The sequence below is a fragment of the Leptodactylus fuscus genome, chromosome 2 (assembly GCF_031893055.1).
Source record: "Leptodactylus fuscus isolate aLepFus1 chromosome 2, aLepFus1.hap2, whole genome shotgun sequence".
In the NCBI taxonomy this organism is placed as follows: Eukaryota; Metazoa; Chordata; class Amphibia; order Anura; family Leptodactylidae; genus Leptodactylus; species Leptodactylus fuscus.
The window spans coordinates 134,778,286-134,804,694 of NC_134266.1; the positions used below are offsets into that span (position 1 = coordinate 134,778,286).

Below are 26,409 nucleotides of genomic sequence, written 5' to 3' on the forward strand. Positions count from 1 at the left end.
TAATTATAACTCTCTTGCTGTTTGTGTCTGCAAATCCAATAAAGACCTACATTTCAGAATACAAAAATTCCATATGTATTCTTTTCCTGTAGTCATATTGCCGTTCATTTGTACCATTCTCTTGCTTAACTGTGAAATATGACTATAGAATCAAACTACACACTTATTGTCTGTTTTTATGAAGGCATGTAGCTTGCAATGATAAAGGACCAAGATAAAATACCTGCTTGGATGTCTTCAACCTCCTTATTTATTGATTATGAAAATGACTGCAATGGAAAGAACAATAATTAGAATGCAAAATTACATATGTGCATGGTAACACATTCAGAAGGTACAAAAATCCTTCTTGTTCGGCTGATAAAGAAAGAGGAACAAGTTAATGAGTTTATACTTTTGGGAAAGACACAGGCCTAAGTTGTCTAATATTTGCTGACTCTGAATGATAAATCCGGCATTACCGTTACACTGTCTAGTCTAAAGTTTATATCACTTCTCGGCTGCTCTTTTAATCCAGGAAATAGCCAGTGATTGATTTCCTATGAAAGTGAATTACAGGTGGTACATCTAAGTATTTATATTATTGTATTTCTTTGTAATGGTCATTTTATTTTGAAACCAAAGTTGGTAACTTTGTTTCGACCCAACAAACAGTGGCCCAAACTCTGCAACTCCAACTACACAGCCCTTGGCAGTTTTTCTACAGAGACTCCATTAAAGGGAGTTTGTTTTCAGGGAGAAGCATATTAGACATTTAGACATAACCGATCTTATTGTTGATTGCTGATTTAATATGCTTTTTGAGGTCTCCCTGGTTTTAGTGTCAGTGACCAGTCCTATTAACAACTCCTCTTTTCTTCCAGTATGCATCAAACATGGCATCAACTATCCAAATGGAGCAACTTATCAAGACAACTGCAATCGTTGGTAAGCAGATTATACCTATCATGGATGGATGGAAAGCCGTCCTTGCGAAATCAGACACTTAGAGTATCAGCTAAACCTGACTGATCTACAACTGACTGTGTGAATACAGCCTTACTTCATTATCATTCAAAATCAACATGTAGGGTGATGTAAATATGCAATAATTCCCACAATGTAAATAATTCTTTGGGTGAAAATCTGTTCCTAGATCTTATTGTGTAATCCCCCTTTGCTGATAAGAGGGGACATTTTTGCTGATTTTTATTGCAAAAGTGCAGGAAAAGAGAACATAAAACAAAATATGTCCTTGTGTTTGAGGGATATAATGTCTCACACAGTTAACTGTAATACTAAAGTCCTATTTCTGTTCTACCTCACACTGTGACACTATCCATTGGCTATTTTAGAATTGCTGTGTGTGTGACAGTCACTTTTCCTCCATATAATTTTCTCTAGAGATCTAATTTGATTAGGAATCCTGGCACTGTGACAAGGGGAGAACTCACAGTATTCTGTGCTGATGAGAAACTGAAGGACAGACTAAATATTTACTCACAGCTACATATCTTTCCATCCATAACTACATAGCATGACATACTTGCCACTTATATAGAGTTATAACAACCGCATGACAATGCATTCAGTCAGAAAACAACATTTAGGCTAAGGCCGCACGTAGTGAGCCATAGCCAAAATGCGTCGAGGAAAAAAAACGTGGCGGAAACGCATCACAGTTTTTTTTCTACATCGCTTTTCACAGAAGGTCCGCAGAGTTTTCCTGTGCAGAATTTCTGCCTCTATTATACCTATACAGAAAACGCCCGTGACCAACCAAAAAAAAATAAAAAAATGAAAAAGCCCGTGTTTCCATAGGCATAATTGACATGCTGCGATTTACAGAAATGCGTTTACGATATGTGGGGTCCTGGCCTTACAGGTCTCATCTGGTGTTATGTTAAAAGGCTTTTAGACAATTAAAAGTTAAGCACTTTTGCAAATATAAATAAATAGAAATTTTTCAGAGACAGTTTTTTGTCTTGAGTGACTGAAGGAACTTCCTTTGGTTTGAGAATTGTCAAAAACCCGGCCATAATTTTCCTATCTTGAACAGGTTGTCAGACAGGAAAAATGCATAGACCATAGCACAATAAGAACCATTGGCAACCTATGAAGACAAAAACTGTCCTTAACCCATAGACTATATACGTCCGGGAAGTGGTTGCCTTGTTCTGACAGGACGTACCTGTACGTCCAGTCAGAACACAGCAGCTGCACGGAGATCGTGCAGCTGCTTTCACTAGGAGCCGGCTGTAACTTCAGCCGGAGCAGGGAGCTCGAGATAGCAGGGAAGATTTATTACCTCCTCTGCTATCTCGATCGCTGTGTATACAGCACTCAATGAGCGCTGTATACACAGCTATGGACGCTGCCATAAATCAGCTGCCCTCTGACCCGGCGGACACGTGATCCACTGGGAGCAGTGTTCTGCCAGAGCTGCTGGGTCCTACAGGACCCAGATCAGCTCAGTAAGCTGTATATACAGTGTGCAGGAGGCTGGATTTCTCCTGCAACTGAGGTTAAATGTACCAGCCCCAGTTATAGGAGAAATCAGCCTCCAGTACAAAAAAAAAAGTGATCAGATGTCCCAAAAGGTCTCTTATCACCTTATGGGGACACAATCTGGAAAAAAAATTAAATAAAATAAAAATATAATAAAAAAGTTTTAAAAAAAATGTAAATAAAATAATAATAAAAAATAAATAAATAATACGCTAATAAAACGCCGTTATTAAAGGTTATAGCCCCACCCCCGACGACACCATACAAAATAAAAATTACCGTAACGGAGAGGAAAAACTATATTATAAAGTTTTTCAGTGACACTTTGTGTAATGAAATAAAAATAAATAAATAAATTGAAAACCAGACACAATTTCCCTCTTATTTTGTTTATATTTTCCTGGATATAAAAAAAATTCAAAACACATTTGAAAATAAAAATAACATAAAAATAAAGCCCTATGTGTCCCCGAAAAAATTAGTTGACTGAGACATACGAGAAAAATTTTACAGACCTCAAAACCGCACATACAAAATAAACCTAAAATGTGTCTGGTCCTGGAGCACAAATTGGCCTGGTACTGAAGTGGTTAGTAAGATGGTTAGAGAAAATCTATAAAACTCTGTAAAAAAATTGAATTATTTATATTTGAAAAAATGTTTCAATTTTAATTGTCTAATAACTTAAATATAGCTATGTTCGTGGCAAAAACTCGGTACAGCTGCTGTAGATTTCTAAAAGAAAATTTGTTTACAGACTGTGCAACACATTTATTACATATTATAGACACCTTTTGTGCCTCGCTCAACAAGGCAGTATAGCTTAATGGGAAAGGTGTTTGACTTAAAGTGTAAGTGTCGGACAACACTAGCGTATGTATTCTGTCCGGTTAGAACCTGCATGGAATCCCCTGGAGGGAATACAATTGCAGTTTCAAGCGCTGTACTGTAAAATCACACGGACCCCATAGACTATAATGGGGTCCGTGTGCTTGCCGAATGCACAAGTGATTCGTGCTTGAAATTGTGATTGTATTCCGTCCGGGAGGGACTCCATGCGGACTCTAACCGGACGGAGTACATGCGCTAATGTGAACCAGGGGTAACACCATTTATAAACAACTTTGCATAAATTAATAGCGTGCATTAATACAAGATACTTTGTAATATAACTTTATTAAAGGGGCTCTATCAGCAAAATCATGCTGATAGAGCCCCACATATGCGTGAATAGCCTTTAAAAAGGCTATTCAGGCACCGTAAATGTTATATTAAACTACGCCCCAGTTTTAAAATAAAACTATAAAAAAGAATATGATCTACTGAAGAAGACGGCGCACCCTGAATGCCCGCCCACAGTGCGCGATGCGTAAGTAGATAACATTCTTTTTTAGGGTTTTATTTTAAAACTGGGGGGTAGTTTAATATAACATTTACGGTGCCTGAATAGCCTTTTTAAAGGCTATGCAACGCATATGTGGGGCTCTATCAGCATGATTTTGCTGATAGAGCCCCTTTAAAGAAATCTGTTTTTACTCCATTTTTCAACCTGAGTTACTTTTTACAATTAGTCTATGAAAAGGGGAAAGGTAGAATGAAGAGGGTGCTAGAGAACGCACACAAATAGTTGCTGCTGCTACAGTCTTCTACTCTGTGCTCCTTTAACACTACTAGGCTTGTAGATAACAGGCTACCAATGCACAGACTGATGAGTTAATAAATAAAAGAACTAGCAAGCGATAATCTCCTGCTCTCACCGTCCCTTCTCCATAGAGGGGTGAATCTTGTAAACAAGCAATCAAATTGTAGATAAGGAGCAGCACAGATCTCCTCAATAAGATATATTACAAAGTTTCTAATAGTCAAATGCACTAGATATGAAAAGTCAGTTTGTGTTTTACTTCTACAATTTTCATCCCTGACAGTCTCTAGTGTCACTCTCAGTGTAAAATGATGTCATGACTAGTGTTTCTTTCTATTTCACTGAGCAACCCAAATCACACAACACAAAATGTCACTGACGTCACAATACAAAAGCCACTGACAAAGAATGAGCTGGACATCCTCTCCACACAGCATCACTAGTACGCTCATTATCATCACTTCACAGAACTTAGCCTCAGGGCAAGAGCCATGTGCAGCACATTCTCATGGTACCCAAACTTAGCAACCGAAGGAGTGACTGCAAAAATGAACTTGAAGAAGAATAGAACCTTGGGTTATTCCTGAAACAGAAGAAGCCAACCCTCTGTCGAATCAGTATCAGTTTGTAGGAAAGTAATAGCTTTAGATTATAGAATGCAGATAGTATTTTAATCACTAATATCTTTACTAATCATCATCATAATCTTCTTCCATTAAAAATACAGCTTAAAATATTGTTTTTGAATATTATATCAAATATGAGGTACAATAAGTGTCCTCAGGCTCACATGAAAAGTCTTGATACCAGAAATTTAATGTTGTGAATCAGTGGGAAAATCAGTAGGGCTTAAATGATGAGATTCCCAGGATAATACGTCTGCTAAACTTAGACTCCTGTATGCAGCCTTAAAAGGAAGCTGAAGTCTTGAAATGCATAGTGCAGAATAGCTCATAATCCTTGAGTTTGTCTGCTGTATAGCCAATTGTCTGAGTTTTACATGATATTTGTATCCAAAGACACCCACAATTCCCACAGTGTTATTATATACACTGCTCAAAAAATAAAGGGAACACTCAAATAACACATCCTAGATCTGAATGAATGAAATATTCTCATTGAATACTTTGTTCTGTACAAAGTTGAATGTGATGACAACAAAATCACACAAAAATCATCAATGGAAATCAAAATTATTAACCAATGGAGGCCTGGATTTGGAGTCACCCCCAAAATTAAAGTGGAAAAACACACTATAGGCTGATCCAACTTTGATGTAAAAACATGTCAAAATGAGGCTCAGTAGTGTGTGTGGCCTCCACATGCCCGTATGACCTCCCTACAATGCCTGGGGATGCTCCTGATGAGGTTGCGGATGGTCTCCCAAGGAATCTCCTCCCAGACCTGGATTAAGCGGATTCAGGTCTGGGCAACGGGCGGGCCAGTCCATAGCTTCAATGCCTTCATCTTGCACGATTTGCTGACACACTCCAGCCAAATGAGGTCTAGCATTGCCCTGCATTAGGAGGAACCCAGGGTCAACTACACCAGAATATGGTCTCACAAGGGGTCTGAGGAGCTCATCTCGGTATCTAATGGCAGTCAGGCTACCTCTGGCGAGCACATGGAGGGTTGTGCGGCCCTCCAAAGAAATGCCACCCTACACCATTACTGACCCACTGCCAAACCGTTCATGCTGAAGGATGTTGCAGGCAGCAGATCACTCTCCACGGTGTCTCCAGACTCTATCATGTCTGTCACATGTATTCAGTGTGAACCCGCTTTCATTTGTGAAGAGCACAGGGCGCCAGTGGTGAAGTTGCCAATCCTGGTGTTCTGTGGCAAATGTCAAGCATCCTGCTCGGTGTTGGACTGTGAGCACAAACCCCCTCTGTGGACGTCGGGCCCTCATACCATCCTCATGGACTCGGTTTCTAACCATTTGTGCAGACACCTGCATATTTTTGACTTACTGGAGGTCATTTTGCAGGGCTCTGGCAGTGCTCCTCCTGTTCCTCATTGCACAAAGGCGGAGGTAGTGGTCCTGCTGCTGGTTTGTTGCCCTCCTATGGCGCCCTCCACGTCGCTTGGTGTACTGACCTGTCTCCTGGTAGCGCCTCCAGCTTCATCAAACCTTCTTGCCACAGCTCACTTTGATGTGCCATCCTGGATGAGCTGCACTACATAAGCCACTTATGTGGGTTGTAGAGTCTGTCTCATGCTATCACAAGTGTGAAAGCACAACCAACATTCAAAAGTGACCAAAACATCAGCCAGAAAGCCTTGGTACTGAGATGTGGTCTGTGGTCCCCACCTGCAGAACCACTCCTTTATTGAGTGTGTCTCAATAATTGCCAATGATTTCCATCTGTTGTCTATTGCATTTGCACAACAGTATATGAAATTGATTGTCAATCAGTGTTGCCTGGAGTTACATTGTGTTGCTTAAAAGTGTTCCCCTTTATTTTTTTGAGCAGTGTAGATATAATTCCTTTAGATTGTAACTACATTTGACCAGGATTCATATTTTTGCTATATCTTCTAAGATAATACCCAATAACTCACAACTTTCAATTCATTGGCGTCTGTCAGTATTGGGCATTGCAGTAATTTTTTGTGTTACCACTGACACCCATAGTTCTTATAGTATCATCACAGTTCTACGCAAACATACACTGTTCCAATGATGTCCTTATATAAGTATGCCTTTTCTTTTAATAATGGGGAGCTTTTTTTTTTTGCCAGATTCATGCATAGTCGTACATTTTAGAAAAAAAAGGAAAGAGAATGTGGTGTTCTGGAAATAACACATTTTTGGATATGTATGATATACTTACACACACTTTGATCTACATCTAAGGCCAGGTTCACACGGGGTTTTTTGGGCTGGATTCCGAGGTGGCCACCGTGTCAAAATCTGGCCCAAAAAACCCTGTGTGAACCCGACGTAAAGAAAATGTCAGATGTTTTTTTTGCCCTCTGTCTGCATGCAACATTTGGGGTTGGGGGATGGAACATGGGGTCACATAAGGTCCAGTAAATCTCCAACTGATACAGTAATTTATCAATAATGTTAATGGATTATTTTACATTCTCAGCACATGCACCTCTGATGGAAACTGGCACTGTGAGCAGAACTCTTGTCTTATAAATCCAAGAATCATTGATTCTGTCAACCGAGGTTCCTATGGGTAAGAAATATAAATGCTATTTTTTATTTTGTAATCTCAGTACCCAAAATAATAAATATATTCACTTAAATGCTCTTTTTTTCACGTAAATGGGAAAAAAAAGTTGTCCTTAAAGAGGACCTTTCACCACTTTTGGGCATAGGCAGTGTTATATACTGCTGGAAAGCTTACAGTGCGCTGAATTCAGCGCACTGTCGGCTTTCCCGATCCGTGCCCGATGTAATGAGCTTACGGTGCCGGTACCGTAGTGCTCTATGGTCAGAAGGGCGTTTCTGACCATTAGCCAGGAACGTCCTTCTGCCTCGCGGCGCCTATCGCGCTGTGCTGTGGAGCGGGGAGGAACGCCCCCTCCCTCTGCTCACACAGCTCGTCCATAGACGAGTATTATCAGGAGAGGGAGGAGGCGTTCCTCCCCGCTCCACAGTACAGCGCGATTGGCGCCGCGAGGCAGAAGGACGTTCCTGGCTAATGGTCAGAAATGCCCTTCTGACCATAGAGCACTACGGTACCGGCACCGTAAGCTCTTTACACCGGGCACAGATCGGGAAAGCCGACAGTGCACTGAATTCAGCGCACTGTCGGCTTTCTGGCAGTATATAACACTGCATGTGCCCAAAAGTGGTGAAAGGTCCTCTTTAAGGCTAAGGCCCCTCGTTGCAGAAACGCAAATTTTTTGTTGCAGTTTTTTGAGCCAAAGCCAAGAGTGGATGCAAAAGGAATTGGAAATATAGGAAGTTCTTATACTTATACTACCTTCTGTTCAATCCACTCCTGGCTTTGTCTCAAAAATCCACAACAAAATCTGCAACAAAAAAAGCATTGTTTTCATAATCTTGGGCCTCAGTGTAAAAGGGGTTTCCAGGATATTTTTTTAAATAAAAATACATGTGTAAAATGTCATTGAAATTAATGGGAGTCTTATTTTTACACGTGTATTTTTTTACACATGTATTTTACCAAAATGAGCATGCATTTACTCTGTGTGAAGGCTCCCTAATGCAAAAACCCTCCTGAAATTCACTTTTTTGTTCTACAGATATTGAATTTATGTCTGAAATAAATATTGCTGACACAAAACTCTTTTGCCTTACCTGCATTTAACCCTTTAGTGATGTAAAGCATTTTAACATTCATAACTTTTTACATTTTATTTCAATGTAGACTTGTCGATCAGTTTTTATTAAGTTTAGCTTTTGAGTGGCAAGATGATCAGAAAACATCAATTCTGGCATCTGAATGTTAAGATTTATGGCATGTCATGTAGAATAAATGTACTAATTTTATTTTAGGATTGTTATAGATGTGGTAATACCAATTGTGTGTTTACTTTTTTTTAACTTATTGGTTAACAAGGGGAAAAAAGTCTATCTTTTTGTAGTCCAAGGGAACTTACACATGGTTTGGGTGTTGTGCCATATATAAAATGAATGTTTGTTTTTACCCCACCTACTCTATGTTTTACAAACTCACCCTATCTGGATCCCCCTAGCTTTTTTAAACTGCTGTATAGTGGTCTGACTAACTTAATAAGGTAGGGAAAACTGACTAAACTGACTTGCTCGACCCTTATCCTGCCAAAACAGTGGGGTGGCTTGAGGCTTTCCGACCATTGAAAATATTGTGAGGCCTCCATGCTCCAACGGGTTTTGGATTGGTGTTGTCATCTTCATCAAACATCCCTTGTTGTCATCCCTTCAAACAGTAGGTCTCTATGGAACGCGCCTTTTTAGGACCTCCGCTCCAATTAGTCCCCTAGCTGGACTCACACCATGCTGCAGCTCTAACACACACCCTACCATTGGGCCTACACTCTGATCCAATTTTCCCTATGCTTTGTAACCCTGCCTTTCCCACAGGCCTATCTCCCTGCCCTTTTAAACTGTGGAGTGAGGCCAGTATAAAGAGCCTTGCATATCCACTCTACCGATACTGGTTGTCCCAAAAGAAATCTACTCACTGTACCAGACCTATCCTCACTGGGTACATGATGAGAAAACCTGTTCCGGCTCCAGTCCAGTTAGACACTTATTAATGGTCTCTCCTCCTGTGGGCCATAAGCCTGCCTACTTGACTAAATGGGAGACTGACTTGAACATTGTCTTCTCCAATTCGCAGTACTCCAGGATTCACGAATTTAATAATTTATTCACGTGCCATTCAAATTACGTAAAATTTTTCTGTTTGCCTCCTCGAGGTGTTGGCAGTGTGGCATGGAGGAGGGGATGCTTTGCATATTTTCTGGGAGTGTGCCATGCTGAGGGACTTTTGGGACGGGGTCCACTGGGTAATTTCTAAGGTGTATCAGATCCACTTCCTTGAACAGCAGCCTTCTACCTGCTCCATCTCTCTTATTACTCCCTTCGTACTTACTGCAAATCTTCTTTGAAAAATCTGGTCAATGCAGTGAGGGGTATGGAGTCCCGTGCTCTGGAAATCTTCCACTTCACCTTTGCTCCTTCATTGGATTCACAAAGCATGGAGGACCTCACTGTGTGCCTCTGAAATGTGCATGAATCCTTCATTACAGCCTGGAATCTGTGCATCCTCTGCAGGATTATAGAGACATTGTGATATAGACAGAATACTGTTGGCTCCACGTCCGTTGGCAGGGTTGCTGGAGCTCCTTAAACTGATTTTCCCTCCTCTCTCCCTCCTACCTTTTTTTTCTCTCTTCTTCCCTCTCCCCCTTCTTCTTCTTCCTCTTTTTCGCTTTTCTCTCTTCTCCTGGCCTTCTTCTCCATTTCTAGACACAGAACAACACAGGAGGGAGGTACATACAAGTCTTAAGTGAAGAGAAAATTAATCAGAAGGTTCCCAAAGGTGTGCCCATGCAGAATCCTTAGTAAAGGAATATCATGGCTCCCAAATGGAGTTAAATTTCAGGTATATGTGGAGCTCCAAGTGAGAGTGAAGGCTCTTCCATTTCAGAGACTTTCCTGAGGAAGTGGGAGAGTGAAGGTAGGGAGTCAGTCGCCCAATATGGAGGGACAAGTGACTTGGTAACCAACACTAGTTGGAGCCAGAGTGATTTGTGGAACCTGGGGGGGAAGGTAGGCCACAAGTTCAGAAAAATGCCCTTGGAGGTCAAGAAACACCACATACAATGTCTAGGGCAGTGGTTCTTAACCTTGTTTGAGGTACCGAACCCACCAGTTTCATATGCACATTCTCCGAACCCTTCTTTAGTGATAAATCAAATATGATTTGTTTCCAAATTCAAGACATAGGTATATGTTTTTTTACTGGTACACAAAATGAACCGTGCATAGGGCCTAGGGTTCGATCGAACCCAGGTTAAGAACCACTGGTCTAGGACCTGTTGTATTTGTATCCAGTATGGGAATTTTTTTTCATATTCCCACCACAATAAAAACAATGTTACTCCTTTTTCTACAGATGGAAAGCTGGCAATTATAGCCAATTTTGGGGTATGACATTGGATGAAGGGATTCAGTATCGACTTGGAACAATAAAGCCCCCTAGTTCTGTTATGAACATGAATGAGCTACATGTGAGTACTATGTATATACTGTAGTAAGCATAGTAAGTAGTATTATTATGTGGAATGATACAATTTTGTGAGAAACTCACAATTCTAAGAAATTATCAGTCAGCACATGTGAAAAAAAAGAAATAAACTAATAGACAGATGATGTAGTAAAGATAATAACAGAAATAATTGTCGTTTTCAAAGAAATTATTCAGAATAGTCCCATAGGCACATCGTGACAGTAATAAATATAGTCAGACTGCTGGGTATGTTAACATGTTAATGGAATGTGCCAGTTCTCCTTCCTCTAGTTCTAGTTCTTTCCTGAGATTGAGGTCAGTGTGTGATTTTTGGCAGATCCCAAGAGGAGAAGCACAATACATATGTGATTAAGCCAGCTTTTTCAAGCAGCTTCCACTCAGGAAGTCCGGAGCCCACTCCACTCCAAACAAGTGGTAATGAAAAGAGACATAGCTTGCTACTGTTGAGTGACCACCCCTCTACCATTCCTTTGGAAAAGGAAAGAAGAGGGAGATTCTGCTCTGGGACAAGAGACTGGAAAATTCCTTGAGTTGAGACAAATGAGGTCACACAGGACCAATAGGACTAGGGCCAATAAGTCTGCCTATTTAGGAAGTCCTTGTGTGTTTCAAGTATATACGTCAGTGTAAATAGTTGGCATTTTATTAGACTGAGGCAGATTATTTTTGTATCTGATGGTTTGACATGAAAATGAAGATCTGTAGGACTACTATTATACATTGATGAATTTAAGTTTTTTCCTTGCTACTGTCAAGCATTGCTTTATAATCATATACTTGTAATAATTATTATTATAGACAGTCAATTTCTTAAAGAAGTTATACCTGCTGATAAACTATATGAAAAATTCTACATCCCCTGCCTTTATTGACAGCTCTGCAATATTTCAGTTTTTCAGTGAACAAAGCGTTAGGTCATGCTCAGAAAAGGCAGAATTGGAGATTTTTCGGTGTCGGTGGATTGCCAGCAGTATTTTGCTGTAGAAAATCTTTGCTACATCTGGACATAGCCTTAAATTGAGGGATATTACCCAATTACTCACTGATTTTACTAATAATGTAAATCTCACATTATGGTTTACAGAAATGAATGAAACTTGTATGAATTCTGTAAACTGTAAAGGATGTCTGTTAAAGAATATTCAGCAAAACAAAATATATTCCATAAACATGACAGCTTCCATTTATTCATTGTCTTGCTTAAGAGTAAGCGTTTATTGACTTTCAGATTTTGTAATATTCAGGTGAACATGAACAATGATTTTCTGCCAACTTACTTCAATGCTGCTGACAAGTGGCCAGGAATGATCCACGAGCCACTTGATCAAGGCAACTGTGCTGGCTCCTGGGCTTTCTCCACAGCAGGTACCCTTTATTTATTGCACATTGCAGGATTGGTCTTCATTTTATTCTCCTATAGTTGATTTATGTAGAAAACCTGATCTTGCGATTAAAAGAGCATGATGTGAAACAGTGGATGAGAATCCTGGAGGGAGAGATCTTGAATTTCTGATTACTGATTGGCTGGCAAACAAAATGTGGTTTAGCCAGGACACAACAATTGGTTATTTTACCATTTTTGTAGTAAGTCAACAAGCACATACAGACATAATCTCAGTGGCGCAACTAAAGTCTTGTGGGTCCCAGTGCAAACTTTGACTGTGCCCCTTACTCCCTCCTTGCAGTGTATTCTTGATATCAATGGGGGCTACAGTAGTATCAGAGACTTAAAAGGGAAATAACCATAGTACCCACAACTTTAGTTATCAAGAATATAGCGAGTGAGCAATACAGCACCCGCCAACAATGCTGCAAGCTTGCTGCTCTGGGAAACAGCTGTCCCTTGTTTTTTAACTAAAAGTGTAAGGCGAAAAAGTCAAGTGCACATGCAACCAGCAATTTAGGAGGTCACTACGATGGAGACTCCAAACACATATGTAAACCTAACCTTAGACAAAACATGGAAACTTTTAGGTAGATCATAGACCATGAAGGTAAAGGAACCATTAAGAACCATTAAGAGGAACTCAGGCCTCTTCAGACAATCATGTACTACTACATAATATATGGTTAAAAGAGCTACAACAATAGGAAAATGTTGTGACTCTAACATGAATCTACCATCATCTTTTATACTATTTATGAATAAGATTAGCCTCCGTCTTATGAAACCATGTATACCATAGACAATGTACACCTCATGTATCTTTATTAGATGTAAAGAAAAGTAATGTCTAAATACTAGACTTTATATAACACATATACTATATATATATATATATATATATATATATATATATATATATATAATTTTTTAAATTTATTTATTTATTTGTATTTCTCTTTCTTCACAGCTGTTGCGTCTGATAGGCTTTCCATTCAATCTATGGGTCACATGACTCCTGAATTGTCCCCCCAGAATCTACTTTCATGCGATACAAGAAATCAGCATGGATGTCGAGGAGGACGGGTGGATGGGGCATGGTGGTATCTAAGAAGGAGAGGGTAAGTGTGCATGTCTTGTGATAGTAGAGTGTAAAAAATCCAGCAATCGCCTTCTTCTGAATAAAATTTAACTTTTAATTATAACAAACATTAAAATACGAGCTTCATCTTCATAAACATCATGAGCTCTATGTAATGAGCAACATCAGGAACTACCTGACACGTTTCGGAATAAAATAATTCCTTAGTCATAGCTTGATGTGTGTAAGGATATGTGCTCAATATATAGAGACCAAATCAATGTGAATTAGCGCAAGGTGTGGAGGAAGGGGCGAGACCGGTGGTAAACACCGAGAAACGCCCACCACACACAAACATACACATAGAAACATTTAAAACTAATAAATTTGATGATATGTGCATGCTAAGTTTAAAAGTAACGGCAGCCATCTTTGTTATGGGAAATCTCCTACGAACTTTAAAACTTCAGTGTTACAATTTCTTTAATGACCATTTAACTTTGATCTGCGGTATGGTATTCATACAGTCTCCACATGATTATTTCCATTCATTTCTTTATAAATTTGTTATTTCTTTATAAAATGTTATTTCTTCTCCATGTGGGAGACTGCTTTTATACGGCTGCAGAATGTGTAGATTTCATTGGAATCATAGACATATTACTCAATGTATATGTAATGCGCAACAATCGTAACTTTTTGCTTACAATATTTATTAGTTTTAAATGTTTCTATGTGTATGTTCGTGTGTGGTGGGCGTTTCTGGATGTTTACCACCGGTCTCGCCCCTTCCTCCACAACTTGCGCTAATTCCCATTGATTTGGTCTCTATATACAGTATTGAGCACATATCCTTACACACATCAAGCTACGACTAAGGAATTACTTTATTCCGAAATGCGTCAGCTAGTTCCTGATGTTTCTCATTACATAGAGCTCATGATGTTTATGAAGATGAAGCTTGTATTTTAATGTTTGTTATAATTAAAAGTTACATTTTATTCAGAGGAAGGAGATTGCTGGATTTTTTACACTCTACTACCACTGGATCTGTGTTTCCAAGCCGTGGGAACTTTTTCATCCGTGCATCATCACCTTCAAGAACATGAGTCAGCATTATATCTGCAAGGTGGTCACACTTTTTCCCTCCCCCTGTTTTTCCTATATATATCATGTCTTGTGATGTCCTTATCCATCCAATTCAAGGTTTGCACTGTTGGAATTGGGGTCCTTTTATTGTGGATGTTCTTTTCCTACCCATTTACAGTCCTATTGGAAAGGATGATATTTTTGTATATTTTATGACATACTGTACTCATTTTATAATTGTACTGTATATAATTGAAATATCCTTTTGAGCAAAATTTTGCATGAAGGGGGTTCTAGATTATTAATATGCTGTTGTAATAAATCTAGGAGTAATTTATGCAAGAATAAAATTTTGTAATAATTATTTTGTCATTAAAGATTCCATCAGTTTGCATAGCCTGGTTATGTGATTTTTCCTCTGTTCCTCACTCAGGATTGTAACAGAGCAGTGCTATCCATTTGTGGGTGTAAATGGCAATGGACCTCCTGCACCTTGCATGATGCATAGCCGTTCCATGGGCCGAGGGAAAAGACAGGCTACTAACAACTGCCCAAACCCATATGCTTCCTCCAATGAGATCTACCAGTCCACACCTGCTTACCGCTTGGCATCCAGTGTAAGTTGTCTTTGTTATTAGATGACACATTTTCATTGTTTGCCATAATCTTATTTAATATGTAACTTATTTTACACATCTCAGTTGAAAAGTTCCACATTATTGATTCATTATTGTACTCAACATGCTGTTGATAGCAGTCACTTTAGCATGACTGCTACTTACAGTTAAAAACCCCCCAAAACAAACACAGTCAATAAACTAGCCATCACCTTGAAATATTGACCATGGTTCCTTGTTTCCAGGATTGGTAGTGGTAAATGGAGTTTACAACTTCCCCAAGCATATTCAACTGCCACCATTATGTTCTAGAGCTTATTGCTGTGATAAAAATCATACCTTTGTCATGTGTATCACTTTTAAACCAACTTTGACATCTTATGCAAATAAGACAATTGGTGCACTGGGGGTAGGTCTTCAGCTCCCTGGAACCTTACGTTTGCCTGTAGCACTCCATGCAGTGGAGGTTGATCCTCCTGATGTGATGTCACCCATGCTATTTGAGCACTGCCCAAATTTATTTATTTTGCTTATATATTGCCATCATATTCTGTAGCAGTTTACAGATATTGTCAACACTATCCCATAGAGGGCTCACAATATAAATTCCCTCTCAGTGTGTCTTTGGATTGGGGGAAGAAGTACCCAGAGGAAACCCACACAAACATGGGGAGAACATACAAACTCCATGCAGATGTTGTCCTTGGCTGAATCCCATCCCCTTTGCTTGCACTGTAAATCGCGGCGTTTACGTCCCGTGGGGCCCCAGCCTTAATATGTATAAATAAACATTAATTGATCAAAAATACCAAATGCAGAGACCTTTACCTCTCAGTATAAAGTTGTTTGGATTATTGAAAGCTCTGTAAAGCCTCATTCACACAACAGTAATATGTACGTCCGTAACTGTCCACAATTGTGGATCCACACAGTTTTAAGGTTAAATTGCCGTGTTGGCACTTTGCAATTATTTCGTGGGTTTTGGGTTGCAGTTTGGGCACTCGCCATCACTGGTATATAGTATGATAAATCCGGTGTAAGAGACAAATATTGTTGATTCATTAGAATTCCTTAATACAGGTTGCGAAAATATTGGTGCAATCATATTCCTATTTTTTCTGGCAGGAAAAAGAAATAATGAAGGAGATATTTGAGAATGGTCCAGTGCAAGGTAGGTGTTGTACATATCAATCTAATAAAATGTAAAGGACTATTTCTTTTTCTTTACATTGGATTAATACAGTGATATGTGTAAGTTCTACTTTATATAACACATGTCAATGGAACTTCTCAATATGAATAATATTTATTTATTTTTTTAAATGTAGATTGTGAGCCCCACATAGGGCTCACAATGTACATTTTTCCCTATCAGTATGTCTTTTTTTTTTTTTTTTTTTGAAGTATGGGATGGAAATCCACGCAAACACGGGGAGAACATACAAACTCCTTGCAGATGGTTTTTTTGCCCTTGGCGGGATTTGAACACCAGGACTCCAGCGCTGCAAGGCTGCAGTGCTAACCACTGAGCCACCGTGTGGCCCCTAATATGAATAATATTTGTATGATCGTGGCTTGCTCTGCATGAGGCACTTCGGCTGGCAGTTTATGGGACTATTCAGGCAGGCCAGTATTGCATTAAAGAGGAAACAATTGATGTTAATTTGTGAAAGTATTGAAAAGAGGTCACATAGCAGGTGCCATGTCTATTATAAGGAATAGTTCATTATTTAGAATATTAGAAGGTACAGTATCACCAAATTTTATGACCTGTATGAATGAACTAGACCAGATGCATATATATGGTTGATAGAATTCTACAATAACTGCTAATATCTTTATAATATACAGATATACACATACAGGTACATTATTATAGCCAAGTATGCTTTCTCCTTCTCTATGGTATGGTAGGACTCCATAGGATTAAAAAGGAAGCCTGTGTAACAGAGCAGCTCCCAGATGCCACATCAGAAGTACATGATGACTAGGCGGTTAGCAGAGTGTCAGGAGGGGCAGCTGAATGGCACTCAATGGGGGGAATTTGGCATAAAGCCTTTTCTTGCCCCAAATGTGTATCAAGGCCCCATTCTGCGCCTTGGTCACCACATTAGAGGACTCTGCCAAATATCTTTATTATAACTCATTGCTATTCATTATAGTTTCCTGGAGTGAATTATAATGGAAATTACCCCAGTTACTAACAGGCGGGGCTTGTTAGGACCTTTACTAAGACTTGCATATGAAATGCCAGTCATAATAAATATACCGCACTGTTTGCACTTGACCCTTTTGTGCCCCTATTTTGTGTGGTGACTGGTGCCATGTGCAACAGGTCGCACATGGCTAAGGCCAGCCATAGTGACAACACAATAAATAATAAGTTATATATGATAACTGTGGTTTTCCTTATTTCTCTCCTTCAGCTATTATGGAAGTGCATGAAGACTTTTTTCTGTACAAGAGTGGTATCTATAGACACACACCAGTGATGGCTGGAGAACCTGAACGATATCGTCGTCATGGTACACACTCCGTTAGAGTCACTGGGTATGTAAAGGGTCTGAACATTCAGATAAGTGTGTAAATGTTAACAGTTTCTGCATGAAATAAGAAGTGATATCATAATTGGTTTGTTGTGATGTCATGTACTCAGTGAAATTTGATGCAGAATAGTTGCCTTGAACTAACATCTGCATAATGGCGAGGGTGTTGTGATGATGGAATGTGTCAAGTATTTGAGAGAATGGGAAATGGGAAAATACACTTGGCTAGGAGCCTGTCCAGAGCCCAATCTAAATTCACAGCAATGTTTAACAGGATGCACAAAAGTACAATCTATTTTTATATATTTATGGAAATGGTTTGTCACAAGGATTAAGAAAACTTTTTTTTACTTTAAATCTTTTTTTTTTTTCTTTTTTTTTTAAGTTAAGGTTCAACCTAGTAAAGAGAATACACCTCTGTAGTGAATATGTGTCTTAGGGTGCGTTCACACGATGTAACGTTGCGCGTGATCTGGCACGTAAACACGTGCCGGCAGATGACATGTTCAAAATGCTCCCATTCATTTCAATGGGAGTTAGGATCGTATACGCCGCACAAAATCACAGCCGCAAAATAACCCGGCGTATACGCTCCTAACTCCCATTGAAATGAATGGGAGCATTTTAAACACGTGTGTATATGTGCCAGATTGTGCTACACGTTACATCGTGTGAACGCACCCTTATAGCAATAAGTGAGTCAGTATAACAGCTGTGAAGGTACATAGAAGTGTTTTCTATCAATAGTAATTACTGGTGTTAGCACCGTCAAATGTTGAAATCATCAGCTCAGCCGCAATGGTTTACCTGACACATAAGAAAGTGAAACCGTAAAAGGGAGAGGAGATGCTGGTGGATTTTATAATGGCATGACTTATTCTAGTTCGGCAGATTGTAAATTCAGATTGGGAGTGTTGATGGTCACATAGGTGGAGGGTCAGGAAGTTAGTCTGTGTTAACTGTAAGGGGGCATTCATATGATGTAACGCGGTGTTGATTCTGACACGTAAACTCGTGTCAGAACAGAAAGTGTCCCATATGTGACAATTTGACCATCAAGCAAACCGTTGGAATGATTTAAAAGCAAAATTTCTGGTTGTAACATTTTAGGTTTTAACAAGCACGCTCCAAAATCCAGAAACCTGTAATGAAATGTACATGTACTGTAAATACATTGTAATTCTTAGTGACAACAGTATATAGACACTTTCTATACACTCGCCCCAAAGTGTGGTAATTCACAAAAGAATAAAAACAAATGAAAGATAAGATTGTGAAGGATACATGTACTGGAGATACCAGTGTCCCTGGTTTTAAAGGAAGGGAGAGGCAGGAAAATGTAAGTGATCTCCTGGGGGGACAAGGGGACATGTTTATCCCCACCCAAAGGAGACCGCAATGCATCCTGTACTACCCTTTCTATGCTAGATTAGATTTGTGATGTCTAGCCAAAAATAGTAGTCACACTATAGGGCATGTAGGGTAAGCAACTCAATTAATATGGAAATAAGTTGTGGAGCAATACAGTGAACAGGATGAGGCTTGTAGTGAGAAATGTGTGTCTGAGCTGAGGGGCGGTATCATTATATTAGCAGAATGGCAGCAGAAAGAGCAGATCTGGAGTAGTCTTCTTCTGTCTCCCTACACAATAATTGTTCAGGAATGTTGCAGCCATATTGTTTTCTAATCTTACCTCTGGCCCGGATCTTGATCATATCTCAAGCTGTGCAGGTTACTATGGCAGCGTAGTGCCCCATCCCATCAGCTGTCACCTTCTCACACAGCAAGTTCATTTCTACTGATAGTAATGGTAAATGTAAAGGTAAAATAACTATGACAGGGGAAAGGTCAGATGCATGTGCTAGTTATGTCATATTTGTAGATATGTAATATTTATATAATATTATGGACGGCTACGTATACAAAATAGGGATTGTATATTGTAGTTTATCAAGACTAAGGGTTGGTTCACACTAGCGCTTGTATTCCATCCGCAAGGAGTCCGCATGGAGACCCCCCGAACGGAATACCAACGCTAATGCAAGTGCTGTGCAGTTAAGCACACGGAGCCCATAGACTATAATGGGCTCCATGTGCGTGCTGCGCACTGCCCGCACAATTCATTCGCGCGGCAAGAACACGGAGCCCATTATAGTCTATGCGCTCCATGTGCTTTGCAAGCACATCGCTTGCAATTGCGATTGCATTCCGTCCGGGGGGGGGGGGGGGGGCTCCATGCGGACTCCTTGCAGATGGAATACAAGCGCTAGTGTGAACCAACCCTAACTAGAATTGTTTACTGCCTCTTTGGGGTCACTTTCTGATTCTCAATATTAGTTAATTACATTATATGCAGTTATCTAGTATACTCTCTGCATCAGAATCATGTGAAGCCATCAGAATAGAAACCAGTGCAGTCAAATCCATAAACATATTGGCAAACTAAGTGGAGAGATTTTGTAGTCTATGGAATCTAGAGCTACCATCTAGATGGCAATACATCTGTTTCAGATTGCATATCACTCCATGCACACTTAAAGGGGCTCTATCATTAGAAAAAAAAGCATTTTTAGCTAAGCACATACTTGCATAGACTTTAGAAAGGCTATTCTACTCATACCTTTTGTATGTAAATTGCCTCAGTAGTTTTTGAATAAGTCCGTTTTTATTCATATGCTAATTAGCCTTCTCCGTGCACCAGAAGTGTCTGTGATCACAGTCTGCAGTCTGCTCAGATAGAGTCATCAGCACAGCAGCCTCCCTGCTCTCACACACCTAAAGAGAGGGTGCACACTGAGACTTCCAGGTGCATGGAGGAGGCTATTTAGCATATGAATAAAAACAGACTTATTCAAAAACGGCAATTTACATACAAAAGGTAGGTGTGGAATAGCCTTTCTAAAGGATGTGCTTAGCTAAAAATGACTTTTCTCAATGATAGAGAAAAGGGGTACCTGAGTTTTTAAGCAAAGATGAAACATCTCTGGCTGTATATTCCTTCATACATGATGTCCTACCAGGTTTTTTGCTGCTAAAAGTCCAATTATGGCTGCAGCACATTTTGCATTTCTGTCTGAGACAGAGGATATGAACAGTCTACCCTACTCCTTCATCCATTATTACTACTACTGTTTTCTGTACATGTACTCTGTTAGGAATCAAATTCAGCTGCTATTCTTGTAAGGTTACTGTGCTGACCTGAGAAGCTTCTGCAGTATCAGAAGTTCCCAGGGTTTGTCCAATTAGCAGCTGAGGAGGCATAAGAAAAAACATTAAAAAACTCCTGAACCTGTGCCTGCTAATATAGTACTCTAGTTTGGCTCTGTGCCCTGATTATGTGTATTGGATTTCTTAATTTAGACTCTTGGCTTTTTTCCGGTTATTCTTTTGTTTCTTGATTCTGCCTCCGACTTGACCTCTCAAATTGAGCATTGGCTTTTATACAGTATTAGATATCTGTTTTGTTTCCTGATATTCCTTATACTGACCAATTGCCTCAACATTCGTTCTCCTGTTTCAAATCTGCCCTCTAAGTCAATTGTTGTTTGTTAATTGTTGACTTCAATGGGAGGCTTTTCTTCCGCACAGATTCTGGTGCAAATTCCGTGTCAGAATCCGCACATGGAAACTCCGTGTGAATGGACCCTTACTCACAAGTGATTTTGCAAGGAGCAGAGAGCCATTTACCTTAGTGTTGTCTGCCCTTATATACACATCTCAGGATTGCATTGCATTAACCCAACTCATCCCAAAACCTGAAGTGACTGAATGGCGTAGAGACACATCCGACTCTCCCTACTCCAATAGCCAGGCCTTTTACCAGGTCTCCCCTGGTAAACCCGGATTTTCGTTTTACAAGCTTCCCAACTGATTTTAGAACATATATGACAGGAACCAGGGAGAAATGTATACTCCTTCTACCACTTTCTACTCTCGTCCTGTCATGAAATATATATATATATATATATATATATATATATATATATATATACAGTCCTATGAAAAAGTTTGGGCACCCCTATTAATCTTAATCATTTTTAGTTCTAAATATTTTGGTGTTTGCAACAGCCATTTCAGTTTGATATATCTAATAACTGATGGACACAGTAATATTTCAGCATTGAAATGAGGTTTATTGTACTAACAGAAAATGTGCACTATGCAATAAACCAAAATTTGACCAGTGCAAAAGTATGGGCACCTCAACAGAAAAGTGACATTAATATTTAGTAGATCTTCCTTTTGCAAAGATAACAGCCTCTAGTCGCTTCCTGTAGCTTTTAATCAGTTCCTGGATGAAGGTATTTTGGACCATTCCTCTTTACAAAACAATTCAAGTTCAGTTAAGTTTGATGGTTGCCAAGCATGGACAGCCCGCTTCAAATCATCCCACAGATGTTCAATGATATTCAGGTCTGGGGACTGGGATGGCCATTCCAGAACATTGTAATTGTTCCTCTGCATGAATGCCTGAGTCGATTTGGAGCGGTGTTTTGGATTATTGTCTTGCTGACATATCCATCTCTGGCGTAACTTCAACTTCGTCACTGATTCTTGAACATTATTCTCAAGAATCTGCTGATACTGAGTGGAATCCATGTGACCCTCAACTTTAACAAGATTCCCGGTGCCGGCATTGGCCACACAGCCCCAAAGCATGATGGAACCTCCACCAAATTTTACAGTGGGTAGCAAGTGTTTTTCTTGGAATGCTGTTTTTTTGGACGCCATGCATGACACCTTTTTGTATGACCAAACAACTCAATCTTTGTTTCATCAGTCCACAGGACCTTCTTCCAAAATGAAGCTGACTTGTCCAAATGTGCTTTTGCATACCTCAGGCGACTCTGTTTGTGGCGTGTTTGCAGAAACGGCTTCTTTCTCATCATCTCCCATATAGCTTCTCCTTGTGCAAAGTGCGCTGTATTGTTGGCCGATGCATAGTGACACCATCTGCAGCAAGATGATGCTGCAGCTCTTTGGAGGTGGTCTGTGGATTGTCCTTGACTGTTCTCACCATTCTTCTTCTCTGCCTTTCTGATATTTTTCTTGGCCTGCCACTTCTGGGCTTAACAAGAACTGTCCCTGTGGTCTTCCATTTCCTTACTATGTTCCTCACAGTGGAAACTGACAGGTTAAATCTCTGAGACAACTTTTTGTATCCTTCCCCTGAACAACTATGTTGAACAATCTTTGTTTTCAGATCATTTGAGAGTTGTTTTGAGTAGCCCATGATGCCACTCTTCAGAGGAGATTCAAATAGGAGAACAACTTGCAATTGGCCACCTTAAATACCTTTTCTCATGATTGGATAGATCTGGCTATGAAGTTCAAAGCTCAGTGAGGTTACAAAAACAATTTTGTGCTTCAGTAAGTCAGTAAAAAGTAGTTAGGAGTATTCAAATCAATAAAATGATAATGGTGCCCATACTTTTGCACCGGTCAAATTTTGGTTTAATGCATGTTGCACATTTTCTGTTAGTACAATAAACCCCATTTCACGCCTGAAATATTACTGTGTCCATCAGTTATTAGATATATCAAACTGAAATGGCTGCTGCAAACACCAAAATATTTAGAACTAAAAATGATTAAGATTAATAGGGGTGCCCAAACTTTTTCATAGGACTGTATATATATATATATATATATATATATATATATATATATATATATATATATATATATATATGCTATGTATTTTGAGAGTGTGTTCCTCTTTTTGTTTTGAAGTTTTAAATTTTATATGTATTTTTTTTTTTTTTTTTTACCTTTATTTGACTTAAATGTAGTTACTCTTGGGATAAATTCCCATAGATTTAATTCCCCTCATATTTATTTTAGTATGCCAGCATTGTTGATAAGGGCTTTGTACAAACCAAATTTAATTTACCAGATTTAACATTTTACATTTTTTTCATCTTCATTAGGTGGGGAGAGGAGAGGACTCATTATGGACCTGTACAGAAATACTGGGTAATATATGTAATAGAAATCAATTTGGATATTATGTAAAATATCTGGCTATCTTTAATAGGGCTATCCAGTTTCGGCAAAGAAATATTGTTGTTTGTATAATGAAAAACTTTACAAATTTCGAATATACTTTCTAGATCTCTGCTTGCACAATACAGTCACAGCTCAGTAATCAGACCTCTGTCATATAACCAGCTGTGCACCCGTGTGTCCATCACATGACATGAATGATTTGCATGTATTGGAAGTAAAAAAAAAATGTATGGCAGCAAGCATAAGGAGTTGATACATAAAATCTATTGGGAAATTGTATAACATTTCATTATACAAACAATAACCCCTTTAAACACCTTTTATATACTGTTGATATAAATACTGTTTATAAAGTACTGTAAACAGCAATATGTCTGCTGTATACTTCTGTAATGTTCTAAGCTGCACTGTGTAGTAAATCTAGCAAAGGATTCTCTCCTTAGTTTCTGCATAGTATTGGGATCTTGGATTTTCTACACCTAATTGACAATTTAGCAGTATGTTGTAGGTTTCCCTGTATTAGACATGGAGGCACAAGAAAGACAACACTGTAGAGACGAGCAGATCACTGGGAAATGTGGAAACAAGATAATGTTCATTTAATAAAAATAATATTTTATTTCCATTTTCCAAGTACTGGTGCCTACCATCAGGGCCCCAGAAGCTGCAGTTTTTACTGCACATTTATCAGCAACTTTAATTATTATTATTATTATTATTATTATTATCATCATATTGACTGTTATTCTTGGGGTAGTTTAGACATCTCTTGATCCCCCCACTCAGAGTTATCTGTAGCATTAGGGATAGTATCGATTACCATATGTACTTCAACAAAGGATAAAATGTAGTACTAGTTTTTAGTATGATTCCCAACACTGACCTTAGCACGGGGTTTTGCATGTACTGTACTACTACTGAAATATGTGATGAACGGACATGAGCTTAGCATTTTTAAACATGTCATCTCATTATTGCCATTATTTATGACTAGTTTTTAATATTGAAAGTAACATTTTACTTGATTTTGTTTCCACACTTCCCACTGATTGGTTGGTTAGTTAGTTAGTTAATTCATTAATTAAGTGGAATAGACTATTCATGGGAACTTGTCATAGAAGCAGTAAAATTGAAGTCCATCACATGTTGGCTGCCATGATTGACCCTATTGACTATAATAGAGTCTATCAGTTTCTTTCGTTATGTCCATCATTTTACAGGACAAATAAGCACAGCATGTTGCTATATATATATATATATATATATATATATATATATATATATATTTATTTATAAATTATTTGTTTATTAACAGTTTACCAATAAACAAAGCACGTGTTGCTATATTTTGCCCCATATGTTTGATGACGTTTTCAACTAAGGCTTCTAATAGGTCCTTGAAAACACAGTCTTAATCTGATAGCCTTGGATATTCATTGAGACCAACAGTGTACAATTTTATAAAATTTGCCAGAATTGTTGGAAACAATGTTCATGTAGACATAGCACATGTTTATCCCATATATCCCTTTTATTTCTTCTCAGTTGGCAGCTAATTCCTGGGGCAAGGACTGGGGAGAGAATGGATATTTCCGGATCGCTCGTGGTGAAAATGAATGTGAAATTGAAAGCTTTGTAGTTGGAGTATGGGGAAGAGTCGGCATAGAAGATGTATCACACAAGAAGTAAGGAAACTGGCAAACCTGCAGGACTTATGAAATTCTAACAAGCAAGCAGTGGGGTGTATCTACAATATCGCTTTACCTCCAGATATTTCCACAGCCAACAAGTGGTTGTCCTTGGTGACTGGGTGTGTGTATACAACAAAGAAGGGGTTGTATTAGCCACTTCACTTCAGGTATTCGATTCAGGGCATTTTACAACAGATTCTGTTTAAGAAGCCACAGCATATGGGCACTGAAAATGTGATGCAATAGTGGGATATTATTTCCCCTCTGTTTTTTTTTTTGGATTAATACTGATCACCACTCCCGTGATCTTATCACTAACACATTCCCTATACACCTGAGGTATATCACTTGACATGCACATGCATTTTCTATTTGTATATTATTGTTTGCCCCACTAGTATTCACCACATTTTATTAACTTTTATGGATATGTGAAAGCTTTGCCACAACTAAGCGGAGGGCAGCATATATAGAGGTCCTTAGTGTAACTACACTGACCCTGGGGTGCTGACACAAGGGAGATTCACAGCCTGTGGCTTTAGAAGGGATAATACTGCACATAATCCTATAATCTCTACAGGGATCAAAGGCGTATTGTTTGGGGCTATATACTAGGGGCACACAGGCCTGTGAACCTGTCATAGACAGACATTCCCCGCCAGGGCCAAAATCTGCAGGAGGATGGAGGCTTCCATGTAGAAGACTATTCCATCTAGGACCAAAGTAAAAGTACACTTTATGTAATGATGTTGAATAACATAGACCCCAATGATATGCTGATCTGCTCTATATATACATCTGGAAGATATCAGCTGCTTTCTAATGCTTGTTTAGAGTGAAACACCATCTATGCCCTGTTACCAGTATCATATCTGCCTCACACCTCTTTTTTTGGCGTTCCATTAACCTCAAATATTATTTTTTTAATGAAAAGCTCACTTTTAGAAACCTAAAGTGAAATATATAAAAACAGCAAGAAATGTGAAATATATTTAGCTATTTATTAAATTGTTTATATATAAAGATTGTTTCTATCGTTCAAGGACTCCCGTATACAATTGGATTTCTGTTATGTATCAGACAATGATACGTTAATTCATTACATTTTCAACATTCCAGTTTGAATAAAGATATTTTTTCC

General features: G+C 38.9%; 1 protein-coding gene across 1 annotated transcript in view; it reads left to right on the forward strand.

Annotated features, from left to right (window-relative positions):
- TINAGL1 (tubulointerstitial nephritis antigen like 1) overlaps positions 1 to 26,409 on the forward strand; it is a 60,245-nt gene extending 33,836 nt beyond the window's left edge. The window contains exons 3-12 of the mRNA XM_075264693.1: positions 864 to 927; positions 7,228 to 7,320; positions 10,717 to 10,831; positions 12,096 to 12,216; positions 13,206 to 13,356; positions 14,839 to 15,022; positions 16,148 to 16,193; positions 17,449 to 17,572; positions 23,499 to 23,544; positions 25,123 to 26,409. Of these exons, the coding sequence (XP_075120794.1) occupies positions 864 to 927; positions 7,228 to 7,320; positions 10,717 to 10,831; positions 12,096 to 12,216; positions 13,206 to 13,356; positions 14,839 to 15,022; positions 16,148 to 16,193; positions 17,449 to 17,572; positions 23,499 to 23,544; positions 25,123 to 25,266 (1,088 nt within the window). The 3' untranslated portion in view covers positions 25,267 to 26,409. The remainder of the gene's footprint in view (positions 1 to 863; positions 928 to 7,227; positions 7,321 to 10,716; positions 10,832 to 12,095; positions 12,217 to 13,205; positions 13,357 to 14,838; positions 15,023 to 16,147; positions 16,194 to 17,448; positions 17,573 to 23,498; positions 23,545 to 25,122) is intronic.